The sequence below is a fragment of the Lipotes vexillifer genome, unplaced genomic scaffold, assembly GCF_000442215.2.
Source record: "Lipotes vexillifer unplaced genomic scaffold, Lipotes_vexillifer_v1.1 scaffold1444, whole genome shotgun sequence".
Lineage (NCBI taxonomy): Eukaryota > Metazoa > Chordata > Mammalia > Artiodactyla > Lipotidae > Lipotes > Lipotes vexillifer.
In genome coordinates this window covers 366,707-391,596 of record NW_006771128.1, presented here as the reverse complement: position 1 = coordinate 391,596, position 24,890 = coordinate 366,707, and the positions used below count along the sequence as shown (strand labels likewise).

Below are 24,890 nucleotides of genomic sequence, written 5' to 3'. Positions count from 1 at the left end.
TAAAACTCAAGGGCACAACAGCTTTGGGAAAGTTAGAGTAGGGCAACAATGTAGCTCAATATTCATCTTTGTTATTTAAGCTGAAACTGAAAACAGAGAAACCAAAAGTCAAGCGCTTAGACAATTACACAGGACCAATAGGCTAAGGAGGGGGGGGTTTTAAGGATGCTATTAGTGTCCCACTTCTTATTTGGAGTGCTAGTTACACAGGGGTATCCAGGTTAATTGATACACTTTTCTGTATGAATGTTACAGTTAATAAAAAGTTCAAAAATATTTTTTAAGTAACATTTTTTAAGATTTGAAAAGCAAAGGCATAGAGAAAAGAGACACTAAAATGTAAGCTTAGGAGCTGGGGATGCGGGGACCACATCCCCTCTGCAGAGGCTCAATGGGGACGTCTGGTTTGCATTTTTTTTTGGTTCTATATCACAGGCTGAAACCGGTTCTAGTTATTTTTGAGAGGCAAACAAAAGTACCAAAAGAACAAAGAGAATTTAGAAACTCACCTGCAGAGCCATCAAATCCAGAGACAAAGGCCCGCCGACAGTCACACGGAGCAATGTACTCACTCTATAAAACAAAAAGGACAAGGAATTGGACCTTGATCAGTCACATGCCGACTCTTGCTCAGCCCAGCAGGACTGCAAAGGCTGGCAAAGGCTGGCAAAAGCTGGGCACCTGCCTTCAAGGAACTGCCAATCTAGCTGAAAAGGCAAGCTGAACATTTTTTTTTTAATTAGTGCACACTACAGAAGACCCTAATTAATTACGGGCTAAAGGGCTGCTCCCTTTAACCTCCATTTTTTTCATCTGGAGAACAAAGCAAGTCAAGAGAAACAGATCAAAACTGCTCTTTCCTCCCTGAGATCTTACTCAAAAAACAAACCAATAGCCTTCTCCCTTCCTTGCCACTGACATTTAGGCATCTGTTATTTTTCTCAAAAGCCCGAATTTCTGTTTTATGTGCCAATAATTCTCTAACTTAAGTCTCTTTAGATATCAGCTTATTTCTGAACTTCCTGTTTGTATCCTCCATCCAAGGCAGTGTCACCAATCTCTCCCACGCAGCAGACCCTGTCCTTTCCTGTTAGGGAACAAAGGGAAATGCTTCCTCTAACCCAGGAGGCTTCAGCAAAATAAAACATCATGTTCAAATCCAGGTCCTTCCCAGCCAATAATCCCTTGCCTCTGAATGGAATGGGATTAGGGCTAAGAAGGTCAGAGGTTCCCATTCCTGGGGAAAGGGTATGAGGCCACATTGTGTAACTTCTGGTAATAGCCAGTGAGGCGTCAAGTAACTTGTCCAAAGTCACACAGCTAATAAGTAGCAGAGGCAGGATTTGAACCTGGGCGGTTTCAGAGCCTCAACTCTGAAGCCCTATGCCATGCTGCCCCCATAAAACACATCATATCCCATCCTCAAAATAACTCTCCAGGATAAGACCAATAGCAAATGAGAAAACTGAGGTTCAAACACAGAATCTTTAAGTATCCAACACGTCAATAGCAGGACCAGGATCTGGTCTACTCGAGACCAGAGCCACTGCTCCTTCTCCTGTGAGCAGGTTTTTCCTGAGCTAAAGGACTTGGCAGGGTTAAGAATGCTTAGGATAGAGAAGGGGGCTGCTGGCTGGACCCCAAGGCATTTTGGGACAGTCAACATGATGTAGGGCAAAACAGCTCCCAGGTTCGAGTCCTGCCGCGTGGATGAGAGCTGCCCCTTTCACCAAGGCAGCCACAATCGCAGCCTCAGACCAGTCACAAGACCATGACCCACAGAGGTGCTGGAAGGGTCAGCAGAAAGAATCATGATGGCAGGATGAAGGAGCTCTGAGAGCTCTGGGTCGCACCTGCCCTCTAGCAGGCCCAGCTACATGGTCTGCAACGAGTCTCCTCACCTCTCTCAGCCTCAGTTCCTCATTTCTACAACGGGTCATTTCAGATTGCTGAACGCAATGGCAAGCAAATGTTTGATCCCAAAAACACAAGGGAACATTGACCAGATAGCACTAAGGACATAAAAAGAAGTGGCCTCCAGCATCATTTATGAACTGTAGAGCCCTCCTTTGTTTATTGACCCAGGAATTAGTGAGTGCAAGACTGAAAAAAAAAACAGGCCAAAATGGGGGAGTCTGTTCCTACCCTTCTCCTAGTTCTGTTGTGACGAACAGTAAGTGAATGTTCAAAACAACTCACCAGAAACCTGGGAGTGCTGTGTATATGCAACAGAAGAGACGATATTAATCTCTTCCTCCTGAGTGGTGAAAAAGCAGCTAAGAGGCTGGGAAAACTCAGTTAACAAAAAAAGCCCTTGTGCTAAAAATCAGAGTACACAACGGGGAAAATACAGAGGGGGCACTCTGGACCAACAAGGAGGTCCCCCTGGCTGGGTGCTCTCCCACCCGACACACAGCGAGGAGGCAGGTGATGGGCTCGGCCTGGATGGGCTCTGGCATGCTGGGACACAGCTCTCGAGGAGTGCCCCAGCCCTACCTGAGGAAGCCGGGGCGGAGGCTCACGTCCCCCCAGGGGTTACCTGGAGCTGCCTCTCAGCAAAGGCAAGAGAAGAGTTTCTCCAAAGGGAGATGGAATTAACAGCAGGTGGATGTGTTTGGTTTGGGATCGAGATGAGGGTGGAGCAAGACGTCTAGACATGACCTAAGTGGTCAACATGCCAGAAAGACATCACTGACCAAAGCTGTCACCTCCACACCAACAGGCTAAGCAGAGGCCAGACAAGCACTGGGCCCGGGCCTCCCACTCTTCCCCCAGCCATGAAGCTGACAAAGCCCGGGAACATTCTCCCTAGAGAACAGCAAAAGGCCTAAAATAAGCCAAAGCCTTAGCATACTAGGAAAAAGCCTCAAAGAAACACAGCCGTTGGCTTTTTTCTCCAAAACTGTCCATTTATCTCCATCTCTAATATGTCCCTGTCCAAGCCTCCCTCATCTCTACCTGGACCACTGTCCCTACAATCCACTCTTCACACACACTCAGAGTGAGCTTTTCAAAATGTGTATATGTCATGTTAGCATCCCGCTTAAAATCCTCCAATGACTTCCCATCACACTTAGGATAAAATCCAAACCCCAGGCCAGTCCCCAAGGCATAGCTTGGTCCGGCCCTGCTCTCCGCCCACAGTCCTCCCACTCACAGTGCTCCAGCCACACCACCTGCTTTCTGCTCCTCGCGCTTGCCAATCTCGTTCCTGCTTCAAGGCCTTTGCACATGCTTTTCCTTGTGCCTATAAAAGTCTCCCTCTGGTCATGGCATGGCAGGCTCCTTCCCATCATTATATTTCAGGTCAGATGTCCCCTCCCTAGAGAGGCTTGCCTAGACTATCCAGCTACAGTAGCCACTCAGCCTCTTCTACCTCTCTGTACAGTGCATTTTTCTAGATGTTTCTCTTCTTAATGACTCTTTTACACTGTTATTGTCCTGCCCCCCAGAATGTAAGTCCCATGAGATCAGGGTGTTTGTCTGTCTTGTTTGTCACTGTCCCTGTACAGGGCACAGGTGACACACACTAGGCCCGCAACCAATACTTGCAGAATAAAGGAACAGCAGGAGGAGAGATGAACCTTTCTCCGTAGTTAAGACCTTAGCCACCTCTTTGAAGAGAGAGAAAGGGCTACAAGCCAAGAAATGCAGGTGTCCTCTAGAAACCGGAAAAGACAAGGAAATGGATTCTCCCCGGAGCCTCCAGAAGTCACCTTAGCCCTGCTGACCACTGCAGACCCCAGCCCTCCAGAGCTGCAAGATAATAAATCTGTGCTGTTGTAAGCCGCTAAGTTTGTCACAGCAGCAACAGGAAACTAATGCTTTATCCAACAGGAAAAAGGCCAGAAGGGATTATTATAACTGGGGTTTCAAACTCAAAAGCCCTAGGGTACAGGCAGGTAAACTAAATGAGTAAAGCAGGACAAGAGGCTGTCTCTTCTAGAGAGAGCAGCTCCCACTCAGCTCTGATTCCTGTCATGCTGGAATGTGAACCACGTGTTGCCAACCTTCAACATTTCAGGAAAAGCTAAATATATGTATGTTCGTGAGAGATCACACAATTTTTAAACGTTGAAATCTAATTCAAACAATTTAAATAACACACAGCCAAATAAAGCATATCAGTAAACTACAAAAAAAAAAAAAAAGCCTCAGCCATGTCTCAAAATCCAGCTCAAACATGCCCTCTTCCACAAAGCTTTCTGACCCATCCAGCTTTCAGAGATCTCCCACACCTCTGAATTTTACCAAGCTATCCACAATGGCATTTATCCATGCTCCCCACCTTGGGTGATGGTAACAAATAATACTGGCTAAGACTGACTACTTGCCAATAACTATCTTCATTTCCCCTAATTCTAACCCCAACAGCAGCTCTGGAAGGTACCATCCTTCCCATTTACAGATTAAAAAAAAAAACAAAGAAGAAGAATCAGCAGCTCAGAGAAGTAAATGACTTACTTACCACCACCCCCCAACCAAGACACCACTGCTCTAAGTGGCAGAGCCGAGATCTGATCTCAGGTCTGACTTTCAAAAGCCCATGCCTTTAACCACACTGCCAAGCAACTGCCCCCCATTCACCTCTACCTTCATCAACCACATAACAGATGTCTCCTACATGCAGGAATCAAACCTATGTTCAAGCCTGGCTCCCCCACTTACTGGCTTTCTTGTCTCTTAAATGAAACCAAGTCAAGGTATGTGGGAAAAATGGATAGCTGCCCAAAGATTCACGCCCTTTCCTTACTGTAAAGTCACTGAAGAGCGGTTGGTTTCCCATCCAGGACTTCATTTCCCAGGCCCCCTTGCATCTAGGCAGGATCACATGACTAGTTCTCACCAACGGAAAGTGGGTGGGAAGTGATATCTGAGTCAGGGCAGTTAAAGATGGACGCACCCTCTCCATACTCCTTCCCTTCCGCCAGCTGGAACGGTGGCATCACAGGATGGAAAGTGCCTGAATCCCTGAATCACTCTTCTTCCTAGTGGAAGAAAGTCACCCACCAACCAGGAACTCCCACTCTGGACTGCTACATGAACAAGAAATAAGGCTCTACAATACAGAGTCACTGAAACTTTGAGATGTGTTACCACAGCTAGTGTTACTCTAGTTAATACGGTGAATAAGATCACTCCGGGATAAAAATCACTACCTCCACCCCAGGAGAAAGCCTATTTAAGAAATAAAAACAGGAAGCCAGCTCCTGGAGGAATGGGAGTAGAATCAAAAAGAGTTTCGGAAAATCGGAGTCATGTCTTCCAGAAGGAGGAACCAACAAACACAGCCAAAAGCTCAAGGTGGCAGAGCCACCCCCGCAAGGATGGGATCTGTGGACTAAGCCGAGCCCCGAAGCAGACGCAGACGAGGGGCCTCACAGAAGGGGAGGATGAAGAGTTCGGATTTCTCAAAGGTGGGGCCAGGGCAGTTCTGGCCCCAGCCAATGATTCTCCTGGTTTGGGGCCAGTCGTGCCCGCAAATCCCAACATTTGGCCTAGAAGGTACAAGAAAACACCCAGATTACAAGAGAGAATGGACACTTCCTCGCTGAAAAAGTCTCCCCCGGGCCCAAACTCATTAATACTAAAACCGTTGTTCTGAGTTTAAAAGAAAAAACCCTTAGAGTCGCAAAGGACAGAGAGGAGCTGACCCCTGGAGTGCCAAGTCCTTGCACAATTACATATTCGGGGTGCGTGTTGTCTCCAACATGCAACAGTGTGTGGGTGTGTGTATTTGTGCTTTGGAAAGTACACAAAGGACAGAATATCCTCTTCATTTCTCTAACACCCTCCCCCTCCCCAACCCGTAGGAGAAATTCCATCAACCCTGAATCTAGCCTGAAACGAAACAGCAACAAGAGCCCCAGAGCACAGCAGCCTCTCTATTACTGAGGAGGCTCCTGCGGCAGGACACACACAAAGCCAGCACTTCCTCCCTTTCTTCACAGTCCTGGCAAGGACCCAGAGTCCCACTTAACAGTCATCCCAACGAGGGCCCTCCTCTCCACAGGACCTGAAACAGGGAACGTGGGGCTTCTCATTTCTTTCTGTGGATGGCACCACAAACCCTGTCAGCTTCCAAACTTCCCAGGTCCCTCGGTCATCTGCCCGCAAGGTCCTCGCTCAACCTATCTACCGCTTCTCCTCCAAATCCTTCCCTTCTTCTCTACTCCTAAGACCAGCACCCAAGCCCAGGCCCTCTGTACCCCGACGCTGGGATCCTGCACTGGCCTCGGAACAGGCTTCTCAGTTCCCAGTGTCTCCCTTCTCCAGTCCACACTGAACACTGCTCCCGTTGATTGATCGTGTCACTCTCTTATTCAAAGACCTTCAGTGGGTTCCTACTGTCTATCAGAAACCTAAACTCCTGACTCTGGTGGCTCCTGAGTGGCCTTGACCAGACCCTATTATTCTTTCTTCTTTAGGGTTAGCATTATTCATGTTCTCCTACTTCCATGGATTTGCCCATGGTATTTCTTGCACCTCTCTGCCTATAAGCACCCAAATTCTACCTGTTCACATTCCAATTTAAATGCATTTCCATCATGAAGCCTTCCTTGACCCTGCCAGCTTAAAATATTCCCTCTCACCTATGAGTTCAGTCCACACTTTAAATCTGTGCTTAGCATTAGAGTAGCCACCAGACACATGTAGCTACCAAGCACTTGAAATGTGGCTAATGTGACTGAGAAACTAAATGTCTGATTTTATTTCAACTAATTTAAATATAAATGTTAAAACTGATGCTCAAGGCTCAGTTATTACAAAACTTTTTAAGTATGTTTAGAACAACTTTGGTATGTAAGGCCACTTTTTCAACTGTAAATTTTATGAAATCTAAATACAGATCAAATATTTCCAACGAACGTTCCACGTTCAAGTTGAGATGTTTTGTAATGAAATACATACCAGAATTGAAGACTCAGTATAAAAAAAGAAATGTAAACTATTTCACTAATGATTTTTTATACTGATGATGTGATGAAATGATAATATTTTGGTCATACTGGGGTAAATAAAATGTATTATTAAAAATAATTTCACTGTTTCTTTTTACTGGTTTTTTACTATGGCTATTAGAATAGTTAAAACTACATATGTGCCTCATATATTCCTACTAGACAGTGCTGATTCAGTTCCTTCCTATGACATTTACTAGTCACATTTTGTGTTAGATTTGTGACTGGGGCTGTATCTACTCTTTAACCTCTTTAAGGGAATATTTTCCCTCATTCATTTCTATAATAGTAATAATAACAACAACAGAAATAGCAGCTAATATAATGAGACTTATTAGTGACAGACATGCTTTAAGCATTTATATCTATTAACTCATTTGATCCTAACAACAGCCCTAAGAGATAGATATGTCACTGTCCCATTTTTGCTGGTGGGGAAACTGAGACGCAGAGAGTTTACCTGACACTTAGGAGTTTGAGGTAACTTACTTGAGGTCAAGCAGCTAGTTAAGTGGCAAATCTGCCACCTGAACCCAGACAGTTTCTAGAGCCCATACGCCTACCTATATGCTAACTGCTTGCCTTTTACATTTGTCCCAATACTTAGCCCTGATATGGTAGTCAGGAAATATGCACCAGACAAGCAAAACACAACTTCTCCCGCCTTGTAAGGCAAATGGCTAAGCTACAGCAATAGAAATGATAACCAAAGATTATAAAAGAAAAATGGGGGGGGGGGTAGTGGGGAGGGAGGTGAGAGAGAAGAGGACAGCAAGAGTACAAGAATATAAGTTTGTGAAGTCTAAACAAATAGAGACTTCTGCAATAAAAGTGCCAGCTCATATCAAGCAAGCTTAACTTTTTGTGTTTTCAGGATGTTGCTGGAAAACACATTTTTCCAGGTTTAGAGCTTCAAGTTCCTCATTTAGGGAGGAGCCATCCAATTCTGATATTCCAGATCCATTAGCAGGAGGTAAAACACTGAGGGAAAGCCTGGAACATCACTGGGGTTTGGCCAGTGTCGCTGCCATTCCCAAAGCTGAATAAAAAATTGCTTTGGGTCTATTAGGTCACACCTAATGTCAAAGACAGAATTTAAAAAAATCAATCAGGGTATTAGACCAAAAACCAGCATTATGATACCAAAAAAAGTTGGCTCAGGAACAGCACCCAGGACCAAGAACATCAAGATAAACTTGGCTTGGCTACAAGAACGTCCCCTACCAGTAAACATACAGATTTTATCCTAACTCCAGGCAAAAGAAAACTGAAACTGAAATACCAACACTACAAAGCTTCCAGCACACCCTTAACTGGAAACCTTCAAAGGTTACTGCAAGTAATACTCACAGGTCAAATCTTTCCATACAATGAGGCCTCACCTGGAGGTGAAGGTTCATAAATAAAGCAGAACTAGTAGGAGTTTGGCTGCTGCTCCACAACAGCCTGTGAGACCCTTTCAAAGGAGAGACCCAGTTTCGGACAACAGTGTGCTAGTGCTATGAGGTTTAATGTTATGTGTCAACTTGACTTGCTAAGGGATTCCCAGATAGCCAGCTGGTAAAACATTATTTCTTGGTGTGTCTGTGAGGTTGTTTCTGGAAAAGATTAACACCTGAATTGGTAGACCCAATAAAGATCGCCCTCACCGATACACATGGGCTGCATGCAATCAGTTGAAAGGCAGAGAATGAAAAACACCACTGGTGAATCCAGCAGAGAATCCATGTGACAGGAGGCCCAAGTCCAAAGGCTGAAGCCTGGGCCTGACAGGAGGCAAGGAAGAGCCCATCAGAGGTACCCAGGCAGGAGAAGAAAAAAGGAGTTCCTTAAGGACAAGGACAAGGTCTGCCCTTCTTAAATGGTGGGTTGCCCAGTTCCTCTGCTACTTACACCTCCTCGGGCCCAAGCTATGTTGGCTACCCTACCTACTCATCCAGCCCTTAGTCAAGATGAAACTTTGGTTCCTATGAAGTTGGTGAATCTTGTTCATCTAGAGAACAGAGGTGAATGGAAGAATTCTGTTACCAAAGCCCCACCCTAAACCCCACCAGTCTCTCCTTACCTGCCCCGCCTACTAAACTTAACATTACAGTACACGGCCACCTCGGCTTTCTCACGTGCCAACAGCCCCTTTCCGGCCTGATCTGCTGCTTCTCCTACACTTACACATTGCTCTCCCACCTCCCCCTTCACCCCTTCATCCACTTCTACTTGCCAAACCCTCATCTTCAGAGGCCTCTCCTCTGTACACCTCCCCTTCCTCTCACGTCTTCAAGGAGCAAGTTCAAACCCACTGTGGTACAAAAAGTGCTACTGAAGGTCAACAGACTAAGGAATTCCATGGAACAGAGTCCCTACCTACCCCACTCCTGAGATGACTGTGGAAATTCCATGGACATTTAAATCTGAAAAGTGCTGAATACTTCACCTGTTCCTTAGAGTTGTACAGTGCACACTCATATATTAAAGGCCCTGAGAAATCCTACAGTTAAGAAACTGTTCAAATGGGCAAAGGACTTGAATAGACACTTCTCCAAAGAAGATACACAAATGGCCAACAAGCACATGAAAAGATGCTCAACATCACTAATCACCAGGGAAATACAAGTCAAAACCACGACATTTTACCTCATATCCATTAGGACACCACCATCAAAAAAAAAAGAAATAACAAGTGCCGGCAAGGATGTAAAGAAATTGGAATTCTTGTACGCTGTTGGGGTAAATGTAAAATGGCATGGCCACCATGGGAAATAGTATGGAGGTTCCTGAAAAAATTAAAAATAGAATTACTATAGGATCCAACAATCCCACTTCAGGTATATATCCAAAAGAACTGAACAAGATCTCAAAGACACATTTACAGATCCATGTTCAGTGCAGCATTTATTCACAAGAGCCAAGAGGCAGAAGCAACCTGAATGTTCATAAACAAATGAATAAAGAATATGTAGTATATGCATACAATAGGTTATTATTTAGCCTTAAAAAAGAAGGAAATCCCATCATAAGCTACAACATGGATGAACCTTGAGGACATTACACTTAAGTGAAATAAGCTAGTTACCAAAAGACAATACTGCATGATTCCACTTAGATGAGGCACCTAAGGTGGTCAAATTCTTAGAAAGTAGGATGGCAGTTGGCAGGGACAGGGAGAGGTGTTCAGTGGCTGTAGTTTCAGGTTTGTAAGACGAAAAAGTTCTAGAGATCTACTGTACAATTATGTGCACACAGTTAACACTGATGTATTGTTCAGTGGTGTGAAAAATGGTTAAATGTTTTTTTACTACAATAAAAAAAAAAAAAGGAACTGTTCAGCTCATTTCACTATTTTCTTGACCCCTGACTACATTTTTTGCAGAACACCTTACAAAACACAACAGGAATGCTGTAGAATACGCTTTGGGAAACTCTGTTCTAAACATCAAAATATCCTGAATATCATCCTGTTGCCTCAAATCATCCAATCCCTTTGGTTATTCATTTCAGCCCTTCATTTGCTCCTGAGGCCAGGAAATCTCCTGTGCCTCCAAGCAGGTGTCCAATCTTGATGCTGTCCCCAGGTTAACACTGGCCTGATATTGTCACGACCATATGGTTTGCCACCGTTGGAGGAGGGGCAGAAAGGAGGTCAGCTAGAGTGGACCTCTTTGGGGAACTTAGCTTCAGCTTACAGTAATACACTTATCTGCCACCCCCTCCATCATGGCAGACCCTCATCAGTCATGTCAGTGCCACACGTGATCTCACATGTGAGCACGTGCACACACACACACACACACACACACACACACACACACACACACACACGTACTTATACACTCACAGTGACCAAGGGTAAACAACAAGCTACTACACCGATCAAGTTCTCACCCAGGACTCTGGATTTGGAATTAAGGTTCTGGCTCAATCTGGTATCTTGAAAGTAACAGATAAAGAGATATATATGCAGAAACTGTGGGGTGGCCTTCTATTCACTATCTACCTTGTTGCCTGAGACAGAAAGAAACTTATCTGCAGCAAGAGCTGAAACCCCTCCCATTCCAGTCCTCCTAGAGGGCCAGCTGCACCCTGCCCTCAGGTTCCACGGGACATCCTACCTGAGGCACAACTCCAGAGAGTACCATTCACAACCTGCAGTTGTGCCAGTGCAGTGGCCCTGCCCCTAAATCCTTATAAAGCAGCATTTTTATTGCTCAAAGTACTTCAAGGTGGTTTCTATTGCCTGCAACTAAAGAATTCTAGAACACCAGTATTTCTGACTATTGCTTTTTACTTCCTTAGGCTTTTGCCAGAGGAACTTACCACTTGTTTCTGAAAAGCACTCTAAGCTTCCCTGCTTCTCTGCCTTTGCTCCTACTAATCCTTCCATCTAGAATCCCTTCCCCCTTCTCTATTTACCCAACTCTATGCATCCTTCAAGGCCAAGTTCACATGCCTCCCCTGCCCATGAAGCCTTCCATCACCCTCCCCTCTCACCCTCAAACATCCACAGCCCTCTGCCCAGATTTTCTTGATGGCACGTCCACATTCCACCTTGCAATATAGACATGTGTATGCATATCTTAACTCCATTACTAAACTGTCTGCTTCTTGAGACCAGGACCATTCTCATCTTTGTGTCATGTACCATACCTAAAGCAGTGCACATAAACAAAGGCTATAAAAAGTATATGTGTAGATGACTCTATGGAAGAATAGCACTTTGTATACCGTCTCAGGTCTCTACTAAACCGTAAACACGGGGAGGGCAGGAATTCAAACTTAAATTCGTCTTTGTAAGCCTGAAGTACCATGACCATGGTGTAGGCATCCAAACACCTGCTGACTCAATGAGCTAAAAAAGTAAATCCTAGAATCCTTTCATCCTCTGCTTTTCAGCCCCATCACCTGCAGTCTCCACCTCTCTAAACCCGACTCTCCCATAATTAAATCACTCGTGTTCTCAGATATAGAGGGCACTTATTGAAATGCTTCCACCAAAGGTGGTGGCTGGGGGGATGATAGGGGTAATATACAGAATCATCCCTAAAACCTGCTAGAGTGGAGATCCAAGATGAATTTCTGGCTGCCCTTCTGGCTGTGCCAGTGGGACAGGACAGTCTGGATGGGGAGAAGGGAGGCAGGACAGACAATTCTGCTGGGGACGTGGTGTGGCAAAGGAGATGGGGTAAAGTGCATCAGCAACAGAGAGGTCCAGCCTTCTGCCCCTTCATTTATCTCCTAATTCTTCCACAATTTATTGAAAGCTAGCTATATACATTGGAAATAAGGAAGCCAGGGCCAAATCAATAAGCATTCAGTGAGACTCTACTGGACACAGGTCCCTGTGTCTAGCCCTGGAGAACATGCTTAGATGTGCGTTGACAACTTGAATCCTACAAACACACTGGGGCTGAGGGAAAGGAATAAAAAGAAATGAGGGGCTGACGAGTTCCATCACCAGCCCATCTCCACTCAGTACCTGGTGGGCATCTCCCGACGGGATGATGTAGGCCTGGATTGGTTCTGTCACATACTCCAGGTTCCTCATGGCTTGTCTCAGCTGCCGAAGCAGCTCCGAAGTTACCTTTGGAGCCATTCTGCTGTCTGCAACAACAGGAGAGTTTGTACCAAAACCAGACTGCTCCACACCACTCAATGACTAGTTAAGTACCAGAGTGGTACATTTGTTATAACTGATGATCTCTATTGACACATCACAATCCCCCGAAGTCCATAGTTTACATTAGGATTCACTGTTGGTGCTGTATACTCTATGGGTTTTGACAAATGTATAATGACACGTATCCATCATTATGATTTAATAGTTTAAAAGTTTTCATTGCCCTAAAAATCTTCTCTGCTCAGTCTATTCATCCTTCTTTCCCCTCCCCCCAATCCACTGGTATGACTAATCTTTTTACTATCTCCATAGTTTTGCCTTTTCCAGAAAGTCATATTGTTGTAATCTTACAGTATATAGCCTTTTCAGATAGGCTTCTTTCACTTAGCAATATGCATTTAAGATTCCTCCATGTCTCTTCATGGATTCACAGTTCATCTCTTTTCATTGCTGAATAATATTCCATTGTCTGGAGGTACCACAGTTTGTTTATTCATTCACAAACTGAAGGACACCTTGGTTGCTCCCAAGTTTTGGTGATTATGAATAAAAATAAAACAACCATGTTGCAGGTTTTTCTGTAGACATAAGTTTTCAATTCCTTTGGATAAATACCAAGGCACATGATTGCTGGATCATATGGTAAGAGTATATTTGGTTTTGTAGGAAACTACCAAAATGTCTTCTAAAGTGGTTGTACCATTTTGCATTCCCACCATTAATGAATGCAAGTTCTTGCTGGTCCACATCCTAGCCACCACTTGGTGTTGTCAGACTTTTGGATTTTGCCAACCCATTTTTTAAACAAATAAAAAATACCTGGATGTTTAACCAAAAACAAAAAATACCTGGATGTTTAACCAAAAACATCCTAATATACAATGCTGTAAGTAATTTACATTGAAGCTATTGTACTACAGGTTATCTTCAAGAATTTACACCCTGGCTCACTGTGGCTTGTACTCTGCTAGATATAGATCCTTTTTTTTTGGTTTTTTCTTTAGCATTTTTATCTGCTGTTTCTCCATCATCACCAGCACCTTAGGCTATAAAAGCCTCAGTCTTTATGGTTATCTCCAACAGATTCCCCTACGAGGAACCATACTACTACTCTTGGGACTCACTGAAAAAGTGCCCCATTTTATTCATAATCTGAAAGGGCAGCTTCAGCTGCTGGCCTCAGGGCTCCCACTCAGAAGTCCCCAAAGGACAGAAGTACTCAAAGAGACAGATAGTGGGAATGGTCCTGTTCATGATTCAAACATGTCCATGATCCCTGCATTACAGATGCTTCTGAATACGTTTCAGAGGGACATCCTTTCCTTTTGTCTGACCTACTGAGCCTATAATTTCTCATGTACTTGAAAAAGAGGGATCAGAAGTATCTAATCTGACCTAAATTTATATGTCAATACCTCCACTGGGTTCAAAATGAAGCCTATTATGACCTCATAAGCTTGCCAGCATCTGAAAACTTTATTATGACGTCTTTCAGGAGCTCCAGAATAAATCTGTGTTTCCGAACCATATTTCTGAGCAATTTAACATTTTTAAAAGTCAAGCAAAAACGTAGACATCCTTTGGAGCAGTATTCCAACCTTGGCTGCACATGAGAACTACCTGGGGAACTTATTTAATTAGTCTGGAGTACAGCCTGAGCATCTGGAATTTGAAAAAGCAACTATATGAGAGCAGCCAGTATATTTTCTTTCAAGATCATTAATTTCCTCATAGAATTTGGCTTCTATTTGGGCACATCCTGACTTAACAGATTTTGATGGCACCGACTGGGTGTTTATAGCACTGACTGTAGTATGGATCGATATTATGTTACTGACTTCATCAATGAAGTCAACAGAACTAATGGCAAGCACAAAATCCTCAATTACAAACTGAAAACCATCAAAGGCAAAATGGAGCCGGTCAAAGACATCCTCTGCTTCCTGGTCACCACAACCGGCCTCTTCAACACCACATTCTGACCTTCATCACCATCTCTTGCCTCGTCATTACATTCCTCCTCTTGACTGGCCTCCCCAGAATCACCAGCATCCTCAGTTTCACTCCACTACAGTGGCATCTTCACACCTCCCCCCACAGTGGCACCTGCCCCCCTCACCACTATTAACATTTCCCCTGCGCCTTCCTTCCTCATCCTTCATGCCCTTCATATTTGGTCGGTGTCCTGAGTCTGATGCAGCCACTTGTCACCTATATCAGACCCAATGAAAGAACTCCCAATACCACAACTAACAGATAAGATGTGATAAGGGGCAGTGGCTGTGGCAACGAATGGGCTGTGGCAGTGGAAGCACCTATCAAGGAGGAGGATACAATGGGCAAAGGTGGCTGAGGGAGAGGTGGCCACAGGCCAACAGGCCTTAAAAGTGACTGAATGGGTGAGCAGCTAGAGCTGAGGAGGAGACAAAGAAGGTATAATTATAAGACTCAGCCACTGAGGTGGCAGCAGTTGAAATGAGTCAAGATGGCAGAGGTGAAAATCATGGCTGGTGATCCTCATAGGGTAATTTTTATGAGCATTAAATGGGCTACTATATACAAAGCACTTAGAAACAGTGCCTGGCATACAGTAAATGTTGTGTTTGCAATTACTAGAGGTAGATACACAATTAACTAACTATGAAAGCAAAGTGATAAATGGTGCATTAGGTATATATATTGCTTCTCCTTAAGGCAGGGACCATGTCATCTTCATCTCTGAATCCATGTATCTAGCCAAGCACCTAACATATGCCTACACTCACTGAAAGATGGCTGAATGAATATCACAACTTTGTGTCTATGATCTTTTCAGACTCAGCATAACAGTAATGAATCTTCAGTGAAAGAAAGCTACGATCCTAGAAGATGCTGTATAATAGCATCTGCTCATTCCATATCCCATTACTTTTCAGAAATGTTAGAAGCAGCCAAGAGCTAATCAGGGTGTGCAGGGAAGGGGGGAGCCAAGAACAACAAACCTAGGCCATGATGTAAAATTAGCCCATACATTGCCACGTATTTTTAAATCATGCTTTAAAAAGAATGACTCATTTGAAAGTCTCTTGCATATGTGGGTCTGCTTTTAGACATAAGCTCCTAAACCTTCAGCCTTTATCACAAACAAAAGACTTTTCACTGCTTGGAAGTACATGAAGAGCACACCCTGTTTACCTCACTGGGTGGCTAGAAGAATTTAACATGACAGCATGTGCGAAAGCTCCATGCACAGCATCTGATACATTGTAGAAGCTCAAGAAATATTATTTGAATCTGAATCTGAAGCACCAGCTGGGATTCCTCCATGCCTTGTTATTAAGAAGAGAAGGGACTAGTTTACTCCAATTTCAGCATCTTAACATTTGCACAGATGCCAAGCTGCTTTTCCAGCATCCATAGCTTTAGAGATGGTGGTTTGTTTCTCTGTCCCACTGCTGAGCAAGGGCCAAGGGCTTTACATACATTAGTGGTTAATTCTCACAATAATCCCCCCCAGGGAGATTTCACTATTCCCATTTTACAGATAAATAAACAGGAGTTAAATCCTTGCCCAAATCAGCTGGGTCATCAGGACCAGGACCCAAGCTCTAGCCAATCACCAAGCCCACACTCTATTAGATCATATTATCTAGGGAACATAACAGAGGCTCTCTTAAAGCATTCTAAGACCAAAGGAATCGAAACAAGTGGGCTCCAGTTTCCAGCTGGGATTTACAACCTCAGACAACTGAAGCTCCCTGAACCTCTATTTCTTCACATGTAATAAAAAGAAAGGTAAGTTCTCTTCAAACTCTAAATTCAATTGTTCTATCACTTTTCCCTTTCCTACTTCCTCTTTTTCCCATTCCTTCCTCTCCTCCCTCCTAACACGGCCCAAAATGTGTTGGATACATCTACATTTTTAAAGAAAAAGGACCTAAAATTGCATGTAGTTGCAGCATTGACCTTCCAAAGAGAGATCCGTTATGGTTTCTAATGTGCTTCACGGGATTGATTTTTTCAGTCAACTAGAAGGAAACACTATAGTTCTCCTGGGTAGCCCACAGAAAAGCACCAGTTTACATGGGCCAGAAATATAGAAATACACCACTTTTCAGAATTCAGGTTTCTGGCAACCCAATAATATAACTAACCAGTCCTGGGAAGAGGATATGGTTCCAGAAAATTTTCCCAAAAAGATTTTCCTGAATGCCCATTCAATTTATAAAGCACAATAAAACACCATAAACTTTTCTTATTTCATAGTCTTATGATGAAAACTGAAAGCTAATCTCTAAGGTGGTCAATAAAGGATTACATTAGAAATTAGAAAAATCAGAATAGGACTGTCTCAATAACAACCTGTCTCTACCACTACCACCACCATCACCACCATCCCAAGAACAGGAAATGCAAAAACCATAACTCTAACTTTCTACTGAAAAATAGCTATATACACACACACATAAGAACAATAACAAACAACCAGGGAAACCAGAAGACAAAATGGTTTTTAATTTCCAGATATATATCCCTTCATCCCCACGCATGATCAATTATTAATCCCTTACCCTCTCTTCTCTCCCAACTTGGTGTTGGGGTGAGGGAACCCCAAATCCTTTTGAGATGTTCCATCTCAGTAACAAACAAAATTATTACCTGTTTCTACACCTGGGTCTCCTGAGTGTGTCGCCTCGTTAGGTTCAATTATTCTTAGATTTTTCAGCTGAAAATCCTGGTAGTTTGCCCTAAGGAAGAGAAAGAACAGGATATTGCAGACTTTGACCTTAGTAAACGTGGCAAGGCTTAGTCAGAGAGGAACATCAACTTGACTTAGCCGTTTTCGTTCATGAGTCAGAAGAACTCTCACCCCAGTATCAGTGATGACATAAGTTTCAGATAAAACTTGCAGATACAACAAGACCATTGGCAGGTAAACCTTCTCAGTCCCAATCTCTAATTCATGATTTCTCTTCAGCTATGTCTAATCTCCTGTTTAACTAGTCTAAAAATATTTTATTTGCAATGACTATATTTTTCACATGTACAGTTCTATTTGGTTCTTTTTCAAATTTGCCTGTCCTTTCTTCATGGTGTCATACTCCTTCACTATGGTTTCTATTCCTTCTCTTAGCTTTAATTATTTGGGGCCCTTATTTTAAAATTCATTTCAGACCCTCCATTAGAAGGTCTTGGAATAGTAATCCTCAAGTTTGCTCGGTCTGCTGGCTCCCTCTTGGTGGGTCATTCTTTTTCTTATAGACTCACAGACTATTTTATCTATGAGAATGAGACGTATCCTGGATTGTACAAGCACTGCTGTCACTGCTGTTTGCTTCTGAGATTAATTTTCACTTTAACTTCTCAGCAAGGAGATTTACATACAAGTGTCCTGTCCTCATACAAGGATAGTCTGGTGCTGTGGACCCCAACTATGAAGGCCTACAGCATGTATAATCCCTCAAGGCTCAGCTTACCAGCTGCCATGCAGGCTTTAAGCTCCCCTACATTTCTGGCACCTGAGGATTTCTCTTTCTTTCAAGCCCAGTCAGTCAACAAATATTTACTGAATTACTGAAAATCTTCTATAATCCAGGCCCTATTCTAGACACAACAGTGAACAAAACAGAGAACATCTCTGACCTCAAGAGGTTTACATGGTGGGGCAGGGGAGAGCAGGAGGATCCTAGAAGGGGAGGATATAGGAGGAGAGGCAACAGACACAAGAAAACAGTCTAACAGGCAGTGAGTATGTGTTCTATGAAAAAAAAGTCAAGCAGGGCACGGGAAGACAGTGTCAGAGAGGTAAGAGGAAAGGTTATTTTAGATGGGGTTGCCAGGCAAGGCCTCTTTACTAACAGATGACATTTTAGCAGAGACCTAAAAAAAAGTGAGGGATGGAGCCATGTGGATGTCTAGGGCAAAAACACTCCAGAAAAGGGGAACAGCAAGTGCAAGGGCCCTAAGGCATGGTATACCTGAAGGAAAGCAAGGAGGCCAGTGTGGTATTGTGTGTGTTGGGGGACAGGGAGGTAAGTGGTTAGGAGACAAGATCAGAGGCAACAAGGAGCCTGTTGTAGGCTATAGAAAGGGTTTTAGATTTTATTCAGCTATGAACTTAAAAATAGTTTTGTTATAATTTTACCACATTTGTATGTGCTCAGACCACCACACAGCCAGACATTTTCACCAGTCACTCCAGGCCTGCTCTTAGATGGCTGCTACTTTAATTTCCTTGGACAGAATGAGGTGTCCTTTACTGGGGGAACCGTATATTCTTTCATTAAAAAGTAAGGTACTTAAATATTTCTTATAAATATAAATGCAAATATCCTCAACAAAATACTAGCAAACTGAATCCAGTAAGATATAAAAGGATCACACAACATCACCAAGTGGAATTTATCCCAGGTATTCAAGATTGGTTCAACATATAAAAATTAATGTAATACACAATGTCAATAGGATAAAGAACAAAAACTACATCATCATCTCAATAAACACAGAAAAAGCATTTGACAAAATCCAACACCCCTTCATGATGAAAGTACTCAACAAACTAGAAAAGGAGAAGTTCCTCAGTCTGATCAAGAATACTACAAAAGCCATGGCTAACATCAACCTTAATGTCAAAAGGCTGAATGCTTTCTCCCTAAGATCAGGAACAAAATAGAGATGTCCACTCTTGCTACCTCTAGTCAAGACTGTGCTGGAGGTCATATGCAGGGCAATAAGGCAAGAAACTAAAACAAAAGCCATCCAGATTAGCAAAAAAGAAGTAAAACTATCTCTACTGCAAATGGCATTACCTTCAATATAGAAAATCCTAAAGAATCCACACAAAAAATCAGAACTAGCAAACAAGCTCATCAAGAATGCAGGATACAGGGCATTCCCTGGTGGTCCAGTGGTTAGGACTCCACGCTTCCACTGCAGGGGCACGGGTTCGATCACTGGTTGGGGAACTAAGATCCCTCATGTCATGTAACGTGGCCAAAAAAAAAAGAAGAAGAATGCAGTATACTAAATCAACATACAAAAATCAGTTGTATTTCTACATACTTGCAATGGACAATGCAAAAATGAAATTAAGAAAAGTTCATTTATGACAGCATCAAACCCATAAATACCTAGGAATAAATTTAACAAAAGAGGTAAAAAACCTATACTCTGAAAACTACAAAGGATTTTGAAAGAAATTAAAGAAGACCTAAATAAGTGGAAAGTGGACCTAAATAAGTGGAAATAATAAGAAATTAAAGAAGACCTAAATAAGTGTTCATGGGTTGGAAGACAATATTGTTAAAATGGCAATACTCCCCCAAATAATCTACAGATTCAATGCAATTCCTATCAAATTCTGGCTAGCTTCTATGTAGAAATTTACAAGCAGATCCTAAATCCATACAGAAATGCAAGGAATCCAGAATAACTAAAACAATCATGAAAAAGAACAAAGTTGAAGGATTCACCCTTCCTGATTTCAAAACTAATAAAACTACAGTAATCAAGACAGTGTGGTACTGGCAAAAGTCTAGACTTATAGATCAATGAAATGGAATTCAGAAATAAACCGTCACATTTACTGTCAATTTTTTACAAGGGTACCATTCAATGGAGAAAACTATAGTCTCTTCAACAAATGATGATGGGACACCTGGATATTCACATGTAAAAGAACCAAGCTGAACGTCTACCCTCACACTATATACAAAACTTAACTCAAAATGGATCACACAGACATAAATGTTTTTTTAGAAGAAAACACAGGCATAAATCTGCCTGACCTTGAATTAGGCAATAATTTCTTAGATATGACATCAAAATCACATGCCCCAAAAGAAAAATAGACTGGACTTCACTAAATTAAAGACTTTTATGCTTCAAAGGATACCATAAAGAAAGTGAAAAGACAACCCATAAAATGAGAAAATATTTGCAACTCATATATATGATAAGATTCTAGTATCCAGAGTATATAACTATTACAACTCAAAAATAAAAAGACAAATATTACAATTTTTAAATGGTCAAAGGTTTTAATAGATATTTCTCCTAAGAAGATATACAAATGGCCAATAATCACATGAAAAGATTTTCAACATCATCATTCATTAGGGAAATGCAAATCAAAACCACAATGAGATACCACTTCACATCCACTAGGAAGATTATAATTAAAAACAAACAGAAAAACAAAAAACCAGACATAACAAGTATGGGCAAGGATGTGGAAAAATTGGAACACCCAGACATTGCTGGTGGGAATGTAAAATGGTATAATAGCTTTGGAAAACTGTCTAGCATTCCTGAAAAGATTAAATACAGCGTTAGCCTATGACCCAGCAATTCCACTCCTAAGTGCATACCGAAGAAAACTAAGTCCACATAAAAGCTTACACACAACCAGCCTTTATCGCCTTTGTGCTTCTGTCTGTATTCCAACCCCCTTCCCCCCACTGGATCCTGCTGGAAGCGGCCTGGTCTGTTTCTGAGGCCCGGGTTCCTGTTCCGCTAACCCAACTCTCTAGTCACGTTTGCTTGGCTGTGTAACCAAATAGTTGGGATCACAAAAGAAGTCCCCTTCCCTGCGTGTCAGCACAGAGGCTGTGACTGCCACCCCAGTTCCCCACCAAGTGCCCTGTGCCCGAACCCGTCCCCGGCGTTGCGCTGCGTGAGTTATGAGGTGCCTTTCCCGGAACCCTCCTCTCGCTTGGCTTGGACCCAAGAGAGACGACAGCTCTGGCTGGGGCTCTTAGTTTCGAGAGGGTCTGGACTGGTTTGGGTGCTTTAAAATAGATTTTTTAGTTCAGTGGTGCTTATGGGGGACACGGGAATAGAACTTCAGTGTGAGACTTGGGTGATGGGAAATTTAAATATTGGTCTTTTTTATTATTATTTTTTCGCTTTGCTATTGTTACCACTTTTGTCTCCATGTTAAAATGCCCAAAATGGAAAAAAAAAAAAAGCTTACACACAAATGTTCATAGCAGCATTATCCATAATGGCCAAAAAGTAGAAACAACCCAAACGTCCATCAATTGATGGATAAATAAAAGTGGTCTAAACACACAATGGAATATTATTTGGCAATAAAAAGGAATAATTACTGATACATGCTACATCACAGTAAACCTGGAACACATTTTATGCTAAGTGAAAAAAGCCAGTCAAATTAGACCATATATTGTTTGATTCCATATTCAGTGTCCAGAATGGGCAAATCCACAGAGACAGAAAGTTGATTAATGGTTGCCTAGGGGAGCAGTGGAGTTGGGGAAATGAGGAGTGACTGCAATGTGTACAGGGTTTCTTCTGCGGAGGATTTAAATGTTCTAAAAATTGACCGTGGTAATGGTTGTACAACTCTGGGAATATTCTCAAAACCACTTAATTGTACTTTTTAATAGGTGAATTGTGTGGTACATGAATTATATCTCAATAAAGCTGTTATATTTTACAAAGTAAGAAACCTCCTTTTCTCGGACAGCGATACAAGTCACATTCTCACCTGATCTCCCTTGACTTCATAGGCACATTTACAAGATGGTGAGCCAAGGAAGTCAATTTCTCTATCTATTCAAATTTAACTGGTGCCAGTGACTGGTTCAGACACAGGACAAGAGAGCTGGAGGGAGGTTATTCAGAAGTAGCCCTATTCATTCACTTCACAAGAGAAGAAACAAAGATAACTTGCCACAGGCCATACACATCAGGAGCTGCAAAGCCAAGACCAGAAATCAGGTCTGACAGCTGATGCTCACAGAGAACTTGAGTTTAAGCTCTCTCTGTCAGCATCACCACCTCCACCTGCCTGTAAGGATCAAAGGAGCCACAAAGCAGCTAAACATTAAAATGGTCATGCTCCTGTTATACCCTGGTCTCTGTAGAGTCCAAGATCCATTTATCCTTCACTTACTTGGACAGACACATTCTCAGACTCTCAGTCAAAGCAGGGCTATCATTAAATGTTACAGCTAGAATATACCTCAGGGATGATCCAGCTCAGCTCCCCCCTCTAGAAAGAAACTGAGAAACAGAGATCAAACAATTTGCTCAAGGCCTCAGGGCTATAGGATGACACAGCTAGAACTGGAGTCCAGGCCTGCCAACTTCCAGCTCAGTGCTCTTCTCCTGCCCAGGACGTCTTCAGCCTACACCTTCTCAGTGTCATGATGTGCCATGAGATGGGTAAGAAGAAAGAAGCATGCAGAGAACTTCCTATTCAATCTTTTTATAAGATGGTTATGGCACATTCTTCTCCCTCTCTCTTTTTAAAGAATTCCCAGCAGTGCTGTTACCCTCCCCCTTCCCCCAGTCCATGATGAGAATCGTACATGTATATCATTCAGGATGGGGCAAAACAAGGACCAAAATGCTTAATCGTGCCCTGTGAGGTGAGACAAGGGTAGAATGGAACAAGTTCTAGGATGAAGAAGTGGGCAATGTTATTTTGCCTACCCAGAATCCAACCCTCCTTCTTTTGATCAGAGCACCTAGGTTTTCTTTCTGAGAACATCTCTTCTCCACTTTCAGTCCACAGAGTTGGAATGAGTCTCACCCGCCAGGTACTGGGACCCAGACCTGCTCAATCCATCCCTCCAAATCACAATGATCGGTTCAGGGATGGACATTAGGATCAAATCAGTCCAGCGAGGATCAGATCTGGAATTTCTGCTCCAACTACTGGGTAAAAGGGCTCTATTTCTGCAGGGGCTGTCAGACTAGAACTGTCACAACCTGCCAAAGGAGAAAGTCTGCCTGAGAATGAAGCCAACACTGAAGAAATCAGAGCCAAGAGGTGTAAGAAAGAAGCCAAGTCTGATGCCAGTGTGGTCTCGTGGACTCAGCTGCACTAGAAGCCAGCTCACCCCCTTACATAAGTCCATTTGAGTTTAGTTTCCATAACCTAAACTAAGTCATGTTTACACTGAATGGCACCCAAATTCTGCCATTAGGGGAGGTGCCTGGGGCAAATGGCCTCCCTTCTCTCAGCCTCTCAATTGCCTCTTGTGTGAGGTAAGGAGGCTCTCTCAGCTGATACTGAAAGACCCTTCTACCCTTAAAATGTTGTGATTCTATGAATCCAGCAAAGACCAACTTGGTCCTCAAAGGCTACTTCTCGGCCTATAAGTTTCTAGAAAGAGAACTCATTATCCACTTGCCTGACCCCACTTCCAGCACTTAACACATAGGCAGCTCCTTCCCCATGCAGGTTAGCCGCACATCAGACACCCTTCCAACGAGCGGGCAGGTCCTCTACTCATCCCCAACATGCTGTAGCAAGGCCAAGTCCAAGTCAAGGTCAGCTTGGGATCTGTCCACTCACAAACACAAGCACAAGCCATGGTCTGTGTTCAGCAAGTGAGTCTGGTCATGCTGTCCAGCCTCTTCATTCAAGTTGCAACTGTTCAGAGGACAGCTGATCCCGTGTGGATTGCCAGGGAGTTTGGCTTCTGGCCTTTGGGACATCTCAACGTATCTCTCAGTCTCCCATTTTGTCAGCTGCTCTGGTAAGTATACCCTGGTTGTGGCGGAAGCACAGGCTGAAAGCCGTTTAATGTGAAACCAGAGGATTATCCTTCTCACCTCCCTGAATCCAGGGCAGGTTACTGGTGGGATTTTCCTGGAGATTATGCCCAAGTATTCCCGTACACAGCCTCTGAAACCATCTAGGTGGGAAGGGCCGCGGCTGCCGATCCTAGTGGCGGCGACAGATCAGGAAGACGAACTGAAGGTGTCACACTGTCATACTGTAATTTGAGAATTAGATTCCCAGGGTAGAGGGGTGAGGGCAGGGGAGGGCAGGGGCTCGCCCGCCTCCCCGAACCCCGGGAGGGGCCAGGAGGGGTCAACTTCCTGCCACAGCGGGGCCTCTGGCCGGGCCGGGGAGGGGGCAGCGATGGCCACCGCCCCCTCAGGCCGAGCGCCGCAGCACCGCACACACACTCGTCCGGGGACCCGGCTCGGGCTGCCCGGGGATGCCCGCGACCCCGCCGGAAACGAACCGGAACTTGCCCGGCTGCATGGCTACCTCCCCGTGGCCTCGCTCGCGGGGCTCCGGTCAGCCCCGACCGGCGCCCGACTGCGGTGGGCAGCCCGCCGCTCCTCACCCGCTCGTCCCTGCCCTCCAGAGTGCAACATGCGCCCTCGGGGCCGGGGGTGGCGCGCGCTGCCCGGACACCAGCTCCGCGGCAGAGTGCCCTCACCTTACTCGCGGTGCCTTTCTGGAGGCTGCCATTCGGCGGTGACGTACCCCGGCCCACGTCATGGCGGCGCAGACCAGCTGATCTCCCGTAGACCTGCGGGATGGAAGGAGGCCGGCCTCGCCCGCCTCT

General features: G+C 43.8%; 1 protein-coding gene across 2 annotated transcripts in view; it reads right to left on the bottom strand.

Annotated features, from left to right (window-relative positions):
* Nucleotides 1-24,811, bottom strand: part of XPNPEP1 (X-prolyl aminopeptidase 1) — a 54,005-nt gene extending 29,194 nt beyond the window's left edge. Inside the window, exons 1-4 of one of the 2 annotated variants that reach the window (XM_007446522.1) lie at nt 24,762-24,811; nt 17,212-17,300; nt 12,433-12,557; nt 510-573 (exon numbers count right to left, since the gene is read on the bottom strand). In XM_007446522.1, coding sequence (XP_007446584.1) covers nt 510-573; nt 12,433-12,557; nt 17,212-17,300; nt 24,762-24,793 — 310 coding nt within the window. In that variant the 5' untranslated portion in view covers nt 24,794-24,811. The remainder of the gene's footprint in view (nt 1-509; nt 574-12,432; nt 12,558-17,211; nt 17,301-24,761) is intronic. The other variant, XM_007446521.1, reaches the window with a different exon arrangement.
* Between the last annotated feature and the right edge of the window lie 79 nt (nt 24,812-24,890).